This window comes from Tetrao urogallus (genome assembly GCF_951394365.1).
Source record: "Tetrao urogallus genome assembly, chromosome: 22".
NCBI lineage: Eukaryota > Metazoa > Chordata > Aves > Galliformes > Phasianidae > Tetrao > Tetrao urogallus.
The window spans coordinates 2289462-2306634 of record NC_136835.1 but is presented as its reverse complement, the minus strand read 5'-3'; the positions used below and the strand labels follow the sequence as shown (position 1 = coordinate 2306634).

Sequence of the window (17173 nt, the reverse complement as noted above, 5' to 3'; positions counted from 1 at the left end):
TCTCAGAAGTCACAATTTTACTTCTGGCAGGGAAAGTCAAAGCCAGCATAACAATAAAAGCACAGTTCTCACCTTCAATGCTTTCTGCACAGATTTGAAAGCCATCATCACTTGAGATCTCAAAAACCAAACCTTTCTTGGGTTTCTTCTCACCAAGACACTCTTTCCTCTTTTGTTCTTGCTGCAGCCAAAACATAAGTGGGGAGCTGAAGGTGCTCTCTTCTTCCTCAATAGCTTTTGAGCCTAGGAAAGACAAAAGCTAGTATGAAGGTGGAAATCAAGCAGAAAGAAGCTTTTTTTCCCACATCTGAATCAATTACTTATATATAGTGGTCAAATGTCAGGTCAGTAATGTGTCTAAGAAGAACCTACAAAACTCAAATTACAACTGCACTCAGGTAAGGACTCATACGAATTTACCAACATCCACATCTCGGTGAAGAAACAAAATCTACCCATTCTGAAGCTGTTTTAACAACAGATGACATTAGTAGCTTCTAAACAGCCATTACAGGAGAACCAGGTTTCCACAGGACATGATTTGCAGTAACGACAAAGAGCAGAAAGACTCTTAATTATTTTATTTGTGAGAACTATTCACGCTACTGCAATTGTATGTAAGTGACACTGGACTGGGAAGATCTGAAAGACAACAGTCTACATTTCCAGATTTACTTTGAAGCACTCAAAAAAGGCCTAGGAGCTCTCATATCTGGCAGTCACACTAAAATATACTTTCTAAGAATTGAGATGTCAAAGAGATTTTACTCAAAGGAAAAAAACTCTAGATAGCACTGCAGTGAGAGTGTAAAACCTCAAGTACTGAAATTCCCACAAGCTAGGAATAGAAACAACTATTGGAGCAGATTTTATTAATAGTGAACAAACCTTTCCTCCCTTCAAGGCATGAATAACAAGACTATTAGCTCTGAGATTTTTTTCTGTGAGAACAAGAGAGACAAATTAGAACAACAAGGTACGAATTTCCCAGTCATGGAGAGTGCCAAGGCCTGGTGCACACGAAGAAGCAACATACCTGCATCTTCTTGCTCACTTGTTGAGGTCTGTGTTGATTGAGATTCTGGGAGAACTGCCGTTTGCCTTCAGAAGGAAGGAAGTGAAAATGAAGAATATTTCATAACCATTTTACTACACCTGAAACCACTGCTAAATGTGTTTTAACGTAAGCTCATCTGGAAATGAACAGCAGGATTCTGTTCAGTAGCATTTATCTTTGTGGTGTCGATCAGTCAGTAGATAGCAGACTAGTTCAACAGAACCTGTCATCTGTTGTTCTCATTAGTCCTACTCTGTAATACAGTGTATGCTAACACACGATCTGCCTAAGAAATGCATTTCCCACAGCTACATCAAAAGAAATAAAAATAAACAAATAAAAAACGTGACTGCGCATTCCAGACTGAAAACTGCCAAGATAAATCTGTTAGCAAAGACCCCTGGCATTCTCCAGACAATTTTTAATTTATTTTGTTAAGATCAGGCCACCAAAACCTGATGCAAAGGTGTGCTTCGTGCTTACCCTGTAGACTGGCCACATTGTGTTTGTGATGGCTGATCTGTGCTTGCTGCATCCTGCACATCTGTCTTCACAGCAGGAGTCCTGGAAGAAACAGAGTTAGGAACATTCAAACTACTTTCCAAATCGTGCATGCTATAAATGAGACTGGAAGGCAGCAATAGATCTACTGGGAGTTCCAACAAGTGATTCAGCAGTTCAGCAAAACTACAGGAGGAGTAACAACAGCTGCTCCTATGACACGAGAAAACAGATCGCATTCCCAGCACTGCGTGAGATTCAAGTCGTGCACTTGAAGAGGAAGGAAAAGCGTAAGTTTGGCTGCAAGAGGAACAATTCTGAGCAATCACAAGCAATAACTCAGGGCTCGAGTGATGAACACTGACACAATCACAGCAATTATTTACAGTCTGAAACAAATTGGCAAGTAATCAACAACACACACGCACAAAAAGCTATGTTAAGAGGTTAAGCTGTCTAAAGAGTTCTGAATCAGCAGTTTAAGAAGCAGACTTATTCACAGAAGTCACGTCCAGTGTTTCTCAGTTACCAAAATGCTGATGTTCTTTAGCACCAGCAATTATTTGGGACCATCTCTAATACAGCCAGAATTGAAAATAAGGGGTGCAGTCCTTAATTTGTCAGAGGTGCCAACAGGGAATAGAAGTCCTCCTAACCTCCTAACCCTAAAAGGCTCAAGTTTCTCAGCCTTCCCTTTCCAGAGAGAACTTCTAAGAACTTCTTTAGAGATCTGCTCTCCAAAGCCAGGTGAGGTTTTACATCAGAAACTATCAATCAAAAGGCAAATCTGCTATAGAAACAGATGCAACATTCTCTCATATTGCTGCAAAATCTCACAGGTGAGCAAAGCAAGCACTTCTCTTACCGTGCAGCTGAGACCTGGGGTGCAGCAGTGGTCCCTCTGTCAGGAACATGTGCTTCAGAGGAACCGGTCCACATGTGAGAAGTTTTGTGCTTCTTTCCATTCCCTTTCTCCAAAGACGGCTGAATGCGTTTGATTTTCGGTTTCATTTTCGATGAGCCAAGCACAGAGCTACTTGCAGACTGCTGACCAGACGACGGGGAGCCTCCAGGAGATGCTGAACTGGCATGCAGCACAGATGAGGAAACCTTGTTTTGTTCCAGTCTGGTACTATTGGGAACATCAACCAGCTGTGGAAAGTTTGACAGCTGAGCTGTGGCTGAAGCTGCACCGAGGTCCAGCTGTGAGGAAGCAATCCCGGTTTTGCTGGCCAAGAGTTGTGTCATATGCTGAAGCTGATAAGAGCCTTCTGGGTCTGCAGATGACTGGGCAACTGTCATGCTCATAGTCTGAGCTGAAGGCAGAACACAGATGCTTGATGCAGCTGTCATTGCTGCTGTAGATGGAGTTTGTGATGTTCCCAGTTGTGAAAACATCCCAGAAGCTGGTGGTAAAGTCATGTGCTGCTCCTGAAGACCAAGGCTTTGCTGACTAGCTTTGATCAAGAGATTGCTTATGGAACCAAGGTCCCCTAATAATCCAGGGCTAGTTAACGTTACTGAGCTTTGTCCCAGAACATGGCTGGGAACTGACCCACCGGTGGTAGGGGCTGCTGTGGCCTGCATGGATACCACGTTCAGTACCGAGGAACTTGATGCTAGCCCTGATACAGGCCCTGTTGGAAGGTGACCAGCATCTGGCCCAATAACACTAGGAGATGTGCCAACTGCACTAGCAGTCCCACTCTGGGGGAGCAAAGAGGTTTGCTCAAAATACATTACTCCAGACTTGGACCTTTTGATAATATTGGGGACGGTTCTGTGGGACGTCGAATTCGCAATGGTTCCCAAATCCAATGGGTGGTTGGAAATCTGGGAAGGAGCAAAATTAATTAAAGTCATGTTTGAGACCATATCAGGAGGAGCTATTGCAGAAGGGGTTCCAGAGGGAGCCAGCTTCTTGTTCTTCCTTGACTGCAGTCGAGATATCGGCCGTTTCTTGCTCAGGGCTGCAGCTGGTGTTGAAGCAGTGGTACCAAGATCAGTCCTCTGATTAGCTTCAGACACTAACAGCTGAGGATCAGGGGGTGGCTGCACACCAATAAGGAGACCTGGCGAAGGACTGCCAATATTTGGTGGGAAGCCAGTCTGAGTGGCTGTGGAGAAGGGATGTATATGCTGGTGATGGGACATGGGCAACAATCCTTTACTAGTGGGAGGATATAAGGACTGAGATGAGGGCAAGCTTGGATTTAATCCTGTGGTCAGTGTGAGCCCACTCCCTACAGGCCCCAGCACTGAGGCATTCGTCTCCATTACGCTCTGTGCTGAACTCACAGAAGGTGTCAACTGTATCTTTTGAGTAACGCCATTGGGAAGTGTTTGGAGGACGTAGAGTGGCTGCATGTTTTGATTGACCACGAGAAGCTTTTCTGCAGCTGGCTTCAGGTGGGGTGGTGTTGTCTGTACTGCAGCATTAGAAATCTGAGAGGCGCCGGGACTATCCGTGGAATTGGGAACGTACTTCTGGTTCTGCAGGGGAACGGTGGGGGACACGGGCACTTGGATACCTGGAGTCCCACTGTTCCTAGTTAAATCCTGGTTGCTGCCATGTCCTTGCTCTACCGGGCCACAGGGTGGGCTGGCTATATGCTCTGCATCGATGTGACCCTGGATGAAGTGGTCAGGAGTCATGTGCCCTTCAGGGCTCGGGTCTACTCCTGGACTCAGAAGAGCTGCATCGCCCTCGCTAGAGGTGGATTTTTCTGTGACTGTAACTCTTTTTTCCCCAGATTCCGTGGAGGGCAAGGCCAGCATTGACCTCTCTCCTGAAGAGGACAGCGAAGACTCTGAAATGACGGCAAGTCTGTTGTGATTTTGACTGGGCACCGTTGGGCTGCGAGTAGTCAGAACAGAGAGATCAGAAGGAAGTTCCAAGGGTAATTCAAATTGCTCCTCTGCTGATATGGATGAAGAAACACTGCTATCCACTGGCTCAGTTGTTGGCAGCTGTTGAGAAAACACTTCAAACAGACCCATGTCTTTGCCCCGGTTGCTATCAAGACCTAAACCTTCTCCAAGTGTGAGAAGCTCAGACGAGGACGACTCTGGACTTTCTCCTAAAGCCTGCATGGATGGCGTGTTCTTCAGCACAAAATCCATGATGTCTGAAGGGAGGATGTTTCCACAATCATCGCTGTTGTTATTGTCAGAGTCAGATTTCAGAAGTTCTGTGTTAAAAGTATCCAGCAAGTTCTTATCAGAAGGTGTGCTTGCATGAGCCCTACGGCCCGTTTCCAAAGAGCTCAGCTGAGCTTCCAGAGAATCCTGACCTTGTGTTTTAACCCTGCTCACGGGATGGCAATTATCCATCTTTGGATCGGTTTTGTGGACAGCAGGGCTTTTTGTGACTTGTACTTTCTCCCCAGTTTCTTCAGTTCTATCCAGCTTTAAGTTTTCCGTTCCATTTTCTTTACCACTCCTTTTAGTTACTTGATTTACTTTCCTAGTTGTGGCTGTGACACTTGTATCGCTTTCAGTCCCATCATCTACACCATCTAGCTGGGAGATTTTTGGAAGATCACACTGCTCTTCCTCCCTGAATAAGTTATGGGATGCAAGCCTCTCCTCAGGGTTAGAGGAAACCACCGTTCTAGTGAAATTATAGTAGTACAAGTCATCCTCATCTGACGTGCTTAAATCATCCGCACCGTCCACTTGTCCTTCTGCAGACCGCTTCCCTCGCTTCTTCCCTGTTGAGTTACTGTAGAATGGAATGTCTTCCTCTCCATAAGACCTCACACCATACAGAGGAGTCAGTCCAAAGAACATATTAGACCTGGCCCGAGCGCTTCTCCGTGGATACCTCCGCTTGTATGAGCCTTCTTCTTGAGCTTTAGTCCCATCCTGAAGCATCAAGCTGTTATCTTGAACAGGCAGGTTTTCATATGCATTATTTTCAGATTCCTGCATCGGTGCTTTATTTGGACTCCCTTGAACTACAGAGTTATCTTCTGGGCTTTCAGAATTGGAGGAGGGCTCTGCTGAAGAGGCAAGCTCTGTCCCTACAGGCTGAGGTTCAGCATCACCTTCCTGCTGTGCAGCTTTAGACTGGCCTTCGCTTTCCATCTTGAGAGGAGTCAGAGTGACTTTGACGGTGCGTTTTCTAGGTGCCTGTGATTCCTTAGGGGCCACTTCAGGCAGCACTACAGAACCTTTAGATGACCCCTGCGAAGGTGGAGACTTCTCAACAGTTTTTTCAGCAGGAATATTATTACACAACCTCTGACTAATTTGTTCGGTCACCAAACCCTGATTACCAAATTCTGACGTCAGATTTCCTTCATCACTGCCTACTGCCTGACTTGAATCTGTGAGAGATTTCAAGGAATGCTTCTCTTTAAAACTCTCTTTTGCTGTCTTTTTCCCCTTCTGACGCCTGTCTCTGGTGGCAGAAACTACCTGCTCGCTTGCTGCAGGAGATCTGCTATTTACTCCTGCAGACTTCAGCATCTTCGCATCTATCTCATCAACTGAAGCAGTTTTTTCTGGCTGTACAGATTCCAAGTGCTGATCTCTGTCTTTCCTTGGGCCTCTCTGATGCAAAGATGGAAAGGATACTGTTTCTTTAGAAGAAAATGATCCTGCAGATTCTTGAAAGGTTCCTATTTTAACATTTATTTCTGTGCCTGATGAACTGTTTGGTTGAGTTGATGCTTTGGAGTTTCCTCCAGAAGAAAAACTATGAGCTGAATAATCTGGGTCCCTTGAGGTCAGCGTTTTCACCTTCTCTCCCTTTGAAGGCGTGCTTTTGGCAACCAAATCCGAACTACCAGGATGTTTTCCTTCTGTAGACTGAGATGCATCCAGCTGATAAGTTTTAGTTCCACTTGCAGCTGCTGTCTTCTGGGAGCCTGAACTTGAGGAGCAGCTTTGAACCGGAGCACTTGTGGTACCTGAATTCACAGACCCCACAAAGTGGTCAGCAGTTTTTGTAGTCTGTTCATGTTCTGAAGAGGACCCTATGCTGGGAACTGAAGACAGACTGTGCCTGGAGTAAGTATTCCCAGCTCGCGTAGGTGAAATCATCCGGAGTTTTGACTGCTGCTGTGACAATGAGGAAGTGCTGTGTCTTCTAGAACCAATGCTTTTAAGTCCAGAGGATAGCAAAGGATCTCCCACTGTAACTATTTCATGGGTCATTGGGGTAGGACTTCCTGAGAAAATAGAACAAGAAGACCGTCAAGAGATAGGAATCCTTCACAATCAATACATACCTAATTGTTTCAATCACACATTTCTTGACAGGTCATCTCCACTACATATATTTCAGAAGGTTCCTTCTCTCAAACCTATTGACATTTTCCACGTTCTTTGGAAAAACAAAAATAAACATCACGTTCTGAATGCAGTCAAAAAAAAGACATCGAACCAACCAACCGACAGCATCTCCAAAGCAAACAAGATCAAAACAACAATCAAACCCAACAATGCTTGAAATACCTGCAGAGGGTAAAGGCCTAGAGCCAGGAGACCTCTGTGCAGATGGATAACTTGGTGTCCTGATCCTAAGACCCTTTGAGACTGCAGGATAATAACAGGAGCTGGAGGTCTGAGAATGCATGGGACGATCTGGAGATGGTGGGTTTACAATTTCAGGTGTGTTTCTGCTGTCTTTGAATAGAGTTTCTGTCATTGCATAAAAGAGAAACAGTGTAAGTCATCACTAAACCCTAAACGCCATGATCTGGTTAAGCATATACTGCCTTCAGGTTTCACATGAGGAATCAGGGCATTTGTTGATACAAAGTCAAACACTACTGCTTCCTTGCCATCTGATCTGGTTTTTTTTTTCCCCCAAGAACATTGTTAAATACCTGTTATCAACATGTTACCTGCTGACCCACAAATTACATGCGAACACTGACACTAGAACTTACATTTGATGTTTCAGACCATTAGAAAAATCTCAGCTCTGTAAACTAGAAAGCATTACTACCATAATCTCTGCTTACCAAGCTGCCAGTGCACTCAACGTTGGAATCACAAACGGGGTTCTGGTCCAAATCAGATTTAAAAGCCAAAGTCCTAATTACTACCTGACTGTCTGCTAAGAAGACACTATAGCAAATACATGTAGAAAATATGTACCTCAAGAAAGTCCTTCAAACATTACCTGTGAGGGGAACTGGGCTATGGGCAATTGTTCTGTTATCATCATGTTCTACAGTGCTATTGATATCAGGTTCTACGACTGGCGGTCGGCATTCCATGATCTTGCAGGTATACACACAGCGCTTCCTGGCATCTGTTGTACTCCAGTACACCCTGGAGCACCTGGCAGATAATTCAGACATACGTAAAATAATTCACTCAACAGTCAAGTAAGCCCTGGTATTATTTCACATATTCATTTTCTTGAAATTACACAGGATGAAGGCTTTCTGGTGTAACATACAGCACAAGTAGCTTAGTCACAAGATTCGTTAACAGTTTATGAAAGCTGCAGTTGATTTCTACCTATGTTACCTCAGTGCTGGTTTGACTTGTGACACAGTAAGAGACACTGTCACGAAACAGCTTATACTCACTGATAGCCAATGGGAAACAACTTATCTTCACAGTCTGAGAGGTCATTCAGAATTCCTAAACAGTCTATCGTCATTGAACCTAAGCAGAGAGAGGAACAGAAAAGTTCCATGAACAAAGCTCCAGCACCAAAGATGAAACAATTGCTCAGGAACTAGACCTTACCAATCATCATGTGGATGTTCTCTGGCTCCAAGCCACTAAGAAATTTTCTTCTCAGACTGATCCCTTCAAAATCCACAAAAACTCTCCTAAGAACTTCAAACCCATTCTCAGGAACCACCTGGAGCAAGAACCCACAAAACATCTCAGTTAGTTTAAAGGAACCACTACAAATATGCTATGCAACCCGTCTTATTATGTCCTCAGTGTGGTCTTCAGTTTGCTACTCGAAGCACACAGTACCTCTTGACAAACTTCCTCATGACAGTGATATCACAAATTTGGATTTAACAGCACTGTGGTCAGGCCCTCCTTCATAAGGAACACGTTCAATGTTAACTCTTAAGAAATGTTTATAGTTACAGGCTGTCCCCACCTCCAGGACAAAGCAAGTGTGAAAGATGACTCTCACCTCTCCTTTGATCAAATCACGGTGCCTCTGGCAGTAAACTTTCTTATCATCCAGAAACACACAGTTCTTGGCTCGTGAGCACATGAAATGATAGTTACTTGTGCAGGAAGTGAGGCAGCAGCCCACTGTGGCACCTGACTTCTGGCAGAACTCGCATCTCTACAAAAGCAAAAACAAAGGCAAACATTTATTTATTCTAAAATCAGGCACCAATAACTGCCAGCTGTTTTCCTCTGCAGTGGTAGGATACATAGACTCACCAGTTGCTTTCCCCTGATCACAGCCATGTGCACATTTTTCAGAGAACCATCATCATCTTCAAATACTTCTGCTGACCACAAAGCACAGTTCACATGTGTCCACTCATTTTGGCCAATATAGAGAAGGCGTCCAGCATCCTAGGGAATGGCAGGAAACCTTTTTTCTTCTTTCCATTTTTGCCCTCCCCCCCAAATGTTCCACAAGACACAGCAATGCACAAAAAGCCTCGTAGGTTTCAACTGCGCTGGATTTAAACTTTCCCCAACGAAAGTTTTACAAGACAGCATTACTTTTAGAGTTTAAAAGATAAACATTAAGTAGGCAGAGAAAACTGCAGCTAAGCACACGTGATATAAAAAGAAACCTTAAGAAGAAAAAAAATTCTATTCTTGAAGAAATGGCAAGAGGCTTCTCTGTAAGAACTGCACACAGTCCACATACTGATGCAAAGTGACATGGTGAATTTCTTCATGACACGTCTAACAAACACCACGCTACTTTCTAGGCAACAGAACAGACAGCTAAAGGTCATTTCATTCCAAAGAAGGCATACCAAGAAAAAAAAACAAACAAAAAACCAACACCCACTGCCTCACCCCTTATCTGGCCTATTCACAGTACTACATCTGTAATACTGCTTCAGTCAGCTACTATCAAAACGGGTGCATGCCAGATACTCACATTAGCACTATCATCACCATATTTCAGGCACAAGGCACACTGCCTGTTGTCTTCTACATCCGGAGGTGGATTAAGCTCAGGACTATCTTCTCTGCTTCTGTCAGAACCTTAGCATTAGAAGAAAGAATGCTTTTCATTCTTGAAGGTCAGGAAGGACAAAATTTATCTGGAAGAACTGTCAGTAAACGAACAGGGCAGAAAAGCCAAACAGCAGCCTAGAGTTTGAATAATCAGCTCGTAAAGCAAGGAAAAGCACACAGCTGCCTCTACACAGCCCTTGTCTGGGGGAAAGAGAAGCAGGTGAAAACATGTTTCTAGGCCAAAGCTCTGTTCAAAAACATATCAATACGTAACAGTCTCTGAATGATTTCAGGTCTCACAATTCCTCAGTCACATGAAGAACCAATACCACCTTCTCTATGACAAGAGGGCTCAAAGCGAAGCACTTTGGGGTTGGCATCTATTTTCTTACCAGAGATAGGTGGTGTAGGAGGATGTAGAGGAGTAGGTGAATCCGGCTCTCCAGGTCCTTTGGGTTTTGGAGCTGGAATGATTTTCTTCATCAGAGGAGGCTGTTCAGTGTGGCTGTTCTCTTCACGCTCCTGCCACTGAGCATAGTTATGGTCAAGCGAAGGAGGGAGCACTGCGTTTGGCAACATACCACTGCTGAAGACACAAGGAGCCAGCTGTTAGACCTGGCTGCACCAGATGAACTCCTGCACTGTATATGAACACTACAGACATGCAACATACTGTAACAACTCATTGAATCACTTTCAGTCTACACCTGCTCTCACAAAGGCTGTGAGCAATCATTTTAAATTTAAAGTCTGTGATGTAGCCGTGTTTCTTTGGAGGGTAACGGATGAAGGGTCAACATGAGATGAAGGAGAGGAGCGATAAGAAAGGAGAGCACTGACCAGCCAACACACAACATACTTATTTCTAAGTAACACTTTCGATTTCTCTGCTTCAGAACAGTGGCGTGTATAGAAAAATGCAATTACTTCTTAAAGCCAGCATCATAATTATCGTAAAAAGCCAACCTCACAAACAGGCTCTCTTAATACTTTTTGCTTGGACAGCTGTCAAAACCACATACAGTGTCACAGTCAGACACAGGACAACTACTTACTTGCTTGTTACTTTATTTGGCTCCCAAAATCTGGACTTCTTTACGCTGAACCATGGAAAAACACGTTCCATTTGCTGAAAGCAAACAACATTCCATTAGAAATGTTATCCAAGGTACCCAGAAACTCGAAGAAATTTAGCCAAGATCTACTATAAATGCACAACCAGTGAGATTTCATTAACATTAACAACTCTGACAAGTTATTATTTTGTTCTTAGAAATGTGCATGATGGACACTTTGGATTCCAACAGCTACAAAGCAGTGTGAAACAAAGGAGATTTCAAAATATCTGTAGTCCCACTCACCCGAATAAAGAAGGACTTGACCATGCTATTGGCTTTTTTAATTTCTGGCTGCCCTCCATCGGAATTAATTGCTGCTTGAATTATCTTCACAATATCATCACTAAAATCCAGCTGCAAGAAAAGCACAACACTGTTTTATTAGCAAGACTGTTTCCTGTACAGCTTCATCATCCATTAGCTTTTAAGGCAACAGGTGAACTTCAGGTGACAAAAGGACTGAACCAGAGCATTGACTCCTGCAAGAATTTGGCTGTAAAGAAGCAAGCAGCTCTGTGCATTTGCAGACTAGCTGGCAGAATGGCTGCACAAACCAACCTGTCATTTTTCCCCTTTTTTCTTTAACCAGGACCTGGCTGCTGACACACTTCACACCTACTACATTAGCTACCTCACAAGCACTTGGCCAAAATCTGGCAACAGCACGTTTGCAGTGGGACTTCCTTACACACATTTCTCCTTAAGATTACAGGCTCTGCAGGAAGGAGAAAGTATTTTCATTTTTTTAAACCGACTTGGTCAACATTTTGAACAACGATCCTTGAAGAGATCACACCTCCAAAACATGAGTTTATTGGCTTCCAGCTGACTACTGTCAGTGCTACTTCGCTGGGCTTTATGTTAGAATCTGCAGATAAAGGATGTCCTATTTGGTTTCCATGACCATAAATAACTAAGAGCAAAAGCAGTTTAACCCAGTATCACTGCTGGTTAAAGAGAGGCACACAACAGTGTAAATTACACGTCTTTGGGCCAACACTAACACGAGTGCCAGACAGAATTATTTTTAGCAGTATATTAGCCTGTTTCCTCGTTCATAAAGAAAAGGCTTAAGCATGCTCAGTTATAAATACCACGGGTCATTAAGCAGTTCATAGAACCTATTATTAGAATGGAGCACTGGAACTCTGACATACCACAGAAATGTAACCTCCTTGATCCATTTTTCTTTTCACTCCTTCCATATCCAGAGGTTGCTGCTCCTCTTGCTTACTGACTTCTGTTAGGACAGGAGGATCAGGGCCTTCTGGAGAGCTTCTCGATGGGATACTCTCCTCTGTCTCAGGATTTAAATCAGGTGGTTTTGCTGCCTGTCAGTATCAAGAAACAGACAGATATTGGCTACTGAAGTGCAGATGCTACCCATGTTGCCCTTGCACATTCACAAGCATAGAGATTCTCGTTAACATGAAAGAGACTCAAGTTTGCAATTCCTGTCCAGAACAGAAGGACAAAAATAACAGCTTTCTGCTGTTGATCTGTAAGGCATACAGCAGGGCAGTGGTCAGCCATAAGGATCAAACTCATTTTTTCAGGAGTCTTATTTCTGATTACATTTCAGGCTTCAGCTTACCTGTCTGTAACGCAGCAAGTGACTGGTGGTTCTAGAATTCAACAGGGCTGTTAAAACCTGTTTTAAAGAAACCTGCAACTCCTTTTCCAGTGCAAGACGCCATTCCGCAGGGTGCTGTTCTGTACAGTTAATGCAGGTGTATGCTACACTCTCAGGCAAGTTAGAGAGTATCTCATACATTTCATCTGGAGACAAAAAAAAGAAAGAACAACCTGAACTAATTTAGTCAAGGACAGATGTGGGGAAAAGCCTTACTCTGTATACAGCACCTACTGTTTACATCAGATGCCCTTCATGTAACTAAAGCATCTTGTGTAACTCATTTGTTTAACTGCATCTGAAGTGAGTCCTAAGCTTTAAGGTTATCACTGATATTAGTTAGGTGTTTTCAAGCAGATCACAAGCAAGAGTGCTAATGCAACACTCGAGGAGAAAGACCAAAGCGATCCCATTTTGGGCTTGTCTGCAGCTGCCTCGTGTTCTTAGGAGCTGAGGAGATAAGAATTTGCCTTACCAGAAAGGTTTTCACATTTGGAGTGTACCCAGCGGTCACATTTCCCACACTGCATCATCTTACTCTCATAGTCATCATCATCGTAGCATTTGTCACAGAGGGGACAAAAATTCCCTGCAAACAAGAAACGAGATACATGCTTTTACTCAGAAGTTCAACAGTCACATGCACCTTAAAGGCTAGATGGTTACTTACTAGTGTGCTAAGAAAGCAGCTCTCTGAAACCTTCCACTGCTAAGCTGCCAATACAATTGCAGCTACTTTTACAACACTGAAGACAATGGCCACAAAAACAACCTGCTTGAAAGACCAGTTGTCCTTTCTTGTGGGCTTGTTGGCTTTTTTTCCAGGGAGGGGAGGCATGTGGGGTAGTGAGACTAACGAGGTACCACTTAGCTTTACAGAGTAGAATGAAAATGACAAGGATGATACAGAGGTGAGAATGTAGAAGGGATACTCAAGATTTCTCCCCGGAGTGATCCCTCCTAGATTCAAAGGCCTCACAACTAACACAAGAACGAACTATTATTTTACAATAGGAAATCTGCTGCTTTTAAGTCAGGAGACCTTTAAAACACCTTTTTCCTCACCAGCTGCTTGAAGCCCTGAACCAGCAGGTCTGTAATAACTGCTTTCTATGGTAAGGCACTTAATTTTTCAAGTCTCAAACTCTCCCAATATTGCAGCAGTGACTTTTGCTATGCACATGAAACCCATGAACAGAGCTTTCAAACTATGCTCTGCTTCTCGGCCCAACACCAGGTTTCACAGGTCTGTACCAGTGACAAGCTCACCACGCCTTCATTTTAACTCATGCTGACACCATTAGAAACAGAGCATCTGAGAAGGTACTCACCATAAACAATTACAACGTTACGTACCTTTAGCAAAGAGTTTGGCACAATCATGACACAGTGAGAAGTCATGAGACCACTGAGCATCCCACCCTTTGCCTGGCGTTGTGGATCCACAGCTCTTGCAGCGAACACATTTGGTACATATCTGGAAGAAGGATGTGTTTGTTATTTGTTTTTATCCAGGGGCTTTCGTTCCTTTGTTCTAATGATAAATGTAATGGTTTTCTTACTAAATGAAAGCTGAAAGCTTACACGACAGAACAACGAGATTCAAATACCAGAACTTCCACTACTAAAAAAAGAGCTCCCTCCCTTTACGGTAAGATGGTGCTGATATGAGAAAAGGAAAAATAAATACAAAACCTTTAAAAAATTGTTTCATATTTGCACTTCAGAAAATATCACCTCTTCCTTCACATAAGAAGGCCTAGTTGTAGCATTTCTTCTGACTTAAAATACAACACTGTATTTTATCAGTTTTCCTACTTTGAATACAATGTAGCAGAGAGCACGTAAAAACAATGAGTACCAAATGCACTTGCAGGCAGAGCTTTAGCACTAAGTCTGTTAATGACATAAGCACTTCCACTCTTTAAAACTTCTTCCACCTTTTGAGGCTACAATCAGAAGAATTATCCCAACTGAGAAAGGTGTAAAAACCTTCCAAATCCTTCTCATACAAGCCCCACCTGCTTTAGCAGCAACACACCTCGGTGAGAAACCTATTCCCAGACGTATCTTCCAATGCAACAGGTGCCCTTCCACAAACTGCTAAGTGAATGCATTGGAACAAAACATCTGCAGCGCTTTGGCCCACAGCGTTACGATCAGTTAACAAGGGAATTACTCAAAAAAGAAATCTGAAAAAACCTCACCCAAACTTTCTTTTTCTTGGTGGGTTTGGTTGGGTAGTTTGGGCCCAGGCACTCAGGGTGATAGCTGTTTCGGCACTTGTTACACTCCAGCAGCTGCTACAAGAATAATGGGAGAAAGTATTGGAAGAAAGACTCTCGAAAGAATGCAAAATCCTGGACATTTGCATTTTACATTTAATCTCCTATTCAGAGCAATAGGAAGAAGCTGCATCTAAGAGACTCGAGCTAAGTCCACAACCGCAGGAGGCAGCGCGCACAGCCTGAGCTCCACCGCCTGCTGTCCCGGTTCCCAGCTGAGGGTTAGAGAGCAGAACTCGAGGAGCAGCACGGGGAAGGCTGGCTGGGTTGCCCGGAGGTCAGGGGTACCTTGGTGGCCTGGTGCTGTCTCCCACACACGTGGCAGAACTTGCAGCGACGGCAGCACCAGTTTTCCAGCTGGTCCTCCAGGGGCCGCTCGCTCTCCTCTAAGCAGAACTTGTGGAAAGGCTCACAACAGACCTGACAATACACAAACTGCAAGGGGGGAGAGGGAGGTTTTAGCAAGTCAAAAGCTTTCCTGAATTCCCGCTCCCGCTCCAAACTACTCTGAATTCTGCTTTACAACTAACAGAACAAGGCCATCTATTGGTATCTCTCACTGGGGAAATGGTGTGTGTACTTCGGAGCACCTAAATATACGCCTACCTAGATTATGCATCTAGCAGCATACAGGAGTCTGATACCTTTTTGTCTACATGTTCTGAGCATTGGTAAAGGCCTATAGGCCTCTTCAGGACTTCCCTCCCTCGCTGCAACACAAGCCAACACAACTGAAGACACATTTAGCAGAGAAGGAAGGGACACACGGAGCAAAGAGACATTCTTCCCTCTGTTTAGCTTAGAGGCTTCATTGGAAAGCTCTAAGTATCCTCTGCAAGGCTGGACATCCTAACAAAGAATAGTCCTTGGGCACAAACACTGCAGGCTCAAATAGGACAGAAGAATGGTTCACCTGAGCAACCTGACAGAGAAGGAGATTGGCTCCACATGCCACTGGACCTCTGTAATCTTCAAATGCACTGATGTTCACTTGCAGAACTGAACCCATTTCCCTCACGTATTCTTTGCTAATCATGCTCGAGCATTTTCCAGAGTGCTAGCATCACCTTCCCAGGATGGCTGAAAACTTTGAGAAGACATCTATCTTTTCCTGGAAATGCATTTACCAGAATTTAAACCTAACTTCAGCTGTTTATGCAGCACCAGAACCTTGCCAGTCACGTTTCAGCAATGATCTGCAACTCTTTGGAGACAGAGGCACACCAGGGAAAATCAACACTGCCTCACACCGCTTCAGAACTACTGAGCAGACGTTTTAATTTCAAGTAAAGAGAAAGCAAACTGCCTGCTTTACCTCAGCTGCGGGATCCCAAATTACATTTTAGAAGAGATGCAGGGGCTCTTGGAAATGTCATTCCTTATGGCTGACAGCGTTCGCGTATAAACTAAGCACCACAGAACTCCTCAAAGACAATTCAAATGCTTTTCACTTCAGTGTTTTAGGACAAAGCTTAGCAAGGACAGATTTAAAGGTATTACTTTAATTTCTTCGGGATTACGGTTGGCATACGTTCTTTTTTTTTCTTTTTGGTAACAATACGGTGCTGTAATTAAGTCATCAACAGCAGAACACAATGCTTTACCTCCACATGTCCACTGCTGGCACAGAGAAAACACACCACCCTGGGAGTAATAGGAACCGAGGTCACGATGCCTAACCCACCCATCTCCCAAACATTCTCCACTTCACAGTCCTCCTGAAAGTACAAAAGGATACATCACCATGCAGAATAAGGCAACACAACATCAGTACAAAGTGCTCACATTGCTGCTTTATGCACTGCGCCTTCAATAAGGCCCTTCTACAACAGACAGCAGTTTTACTTCTACCTCGGTCTACTTTATAGCGTATATTGGAATAATCACAACCCAGCACTCCTCCTGTCAAGAGAGCTCAAGCAAACACTAATCTTCCCTCTCCAGAAAGCAAGCCTAAAAAGCAGGAGAAAGTTTCTTCACAATTGCTTATCACTAAAAACAGAATTTCACAATAGTTGAACTTTATTAAAAATCCACGTTTGTATCAAAACACTGACGAGATCTCACTATAATCTCCATTATTAACACTTATATAAATGACTGAAAAAATATTAGGAAAATATTGATTTTTATTATTTCAACATTGCTGTTCAAAATAGTACATGATTTATCAGTTTGAACCCCCAGATATCCCCAAAATACTGTGAATTACAAATTACTAACATTTTCCCCAAATCTTGTTGACCCAAGGTAAGGTTTTATAGTTCCATCTTAATGGAATCAATCTTCATAAACCTCAAATTCTTGCTCATCCTCACATTGAAAGTTAAGGTTTAAAGCTTTAAGTCTTCATCCAGTACTCTAATTATAAGGAAAAAAAAAAAAAGGCATAACAAACTTCTAAGAATTAACCAAGGCAGGAAGGTTCCTATTT

The 17173-nt window shown here is 43.4% G+C and overlaps 1 protein-coding gene across 1 annotated transcript in view; it reads right to left on the bottom strand.

The window, feature by feature from the left end:
* Positions 1 to 17173, bottom strand: part of KMT2A (lysine methyltransferase 2A) — a 41942-nt gene that overhangs the window by 3850 nt on the left and 20919 nt on the right. The window contains exons 10-30 of the mRNA XM_079545913.1: positions 16344 to 16457; positions 15028 to 15174; positions 14662 to 14757; positions 13811 to 13931; positions 12930 to 13043; positions 12416 to 12600; positions 11979 to 12152; positions 11065 to 11175; positions 10759 to 10832; positions 10096 to 10289; positions 9624 to 9730; positions 8942 to 9079; positions 8682 to 8840; positions 8273 to 8390; positions 8110 to 8188; positions 7695 to 7855; positions 7022 to 7207; positions 2424 to 6735; positions 1541 to 1621; positions 1037 to 1101; positions 73 to 243 (exon numbers count right to left, since the gene is read on the bottom strand). Of these exons, the coding sequence (XP_079402039.1) occupies positions 73 to 243; positions 1037 to 1101; positions 1541 to 1621; positions 2424 to 6735; positions 7022 to 7207; positions 7695 to 7855; positions 8110 to 8188; positions 8273 to 8390; positions 8682 to 8840; positions 8942 to 9079; positions 9624 to 9730; positions 10096 to 10289; positions 10759 to 10832; positions 11065 to 11175; positions 11979 to 12152; positions 12416 to 12600; positions 12930 to 13043; positions 13811 to 13931; positions 14662 to 14757; positions 15028 to 15174; positions 16344 to 16457 (6907 nt within the window). The remainder of the gene's footprint in view (positions 1 to 72; positions 244 to 1036; positions 1102 to 1540; positions 1622 to 2423; positions 6736 to 7021; positions 7208 to 7694; positions 7856 to 8109; positions 8189 to 8272; positions 8391 to 8681; positions 8841 to 8941; positions 9080 to 9623; positions 9731 to 10095; positions 10290 to 10758; positions 10833 to 11064; positions 11176 to 11978; positions 12153 to 12415; positions 12601 to 12929; positions 13044 to 13810; positions 13932 to 14661; positions 14758 to 15027; positions 15175 to 16343; positions 16458 to 17173) is intronic.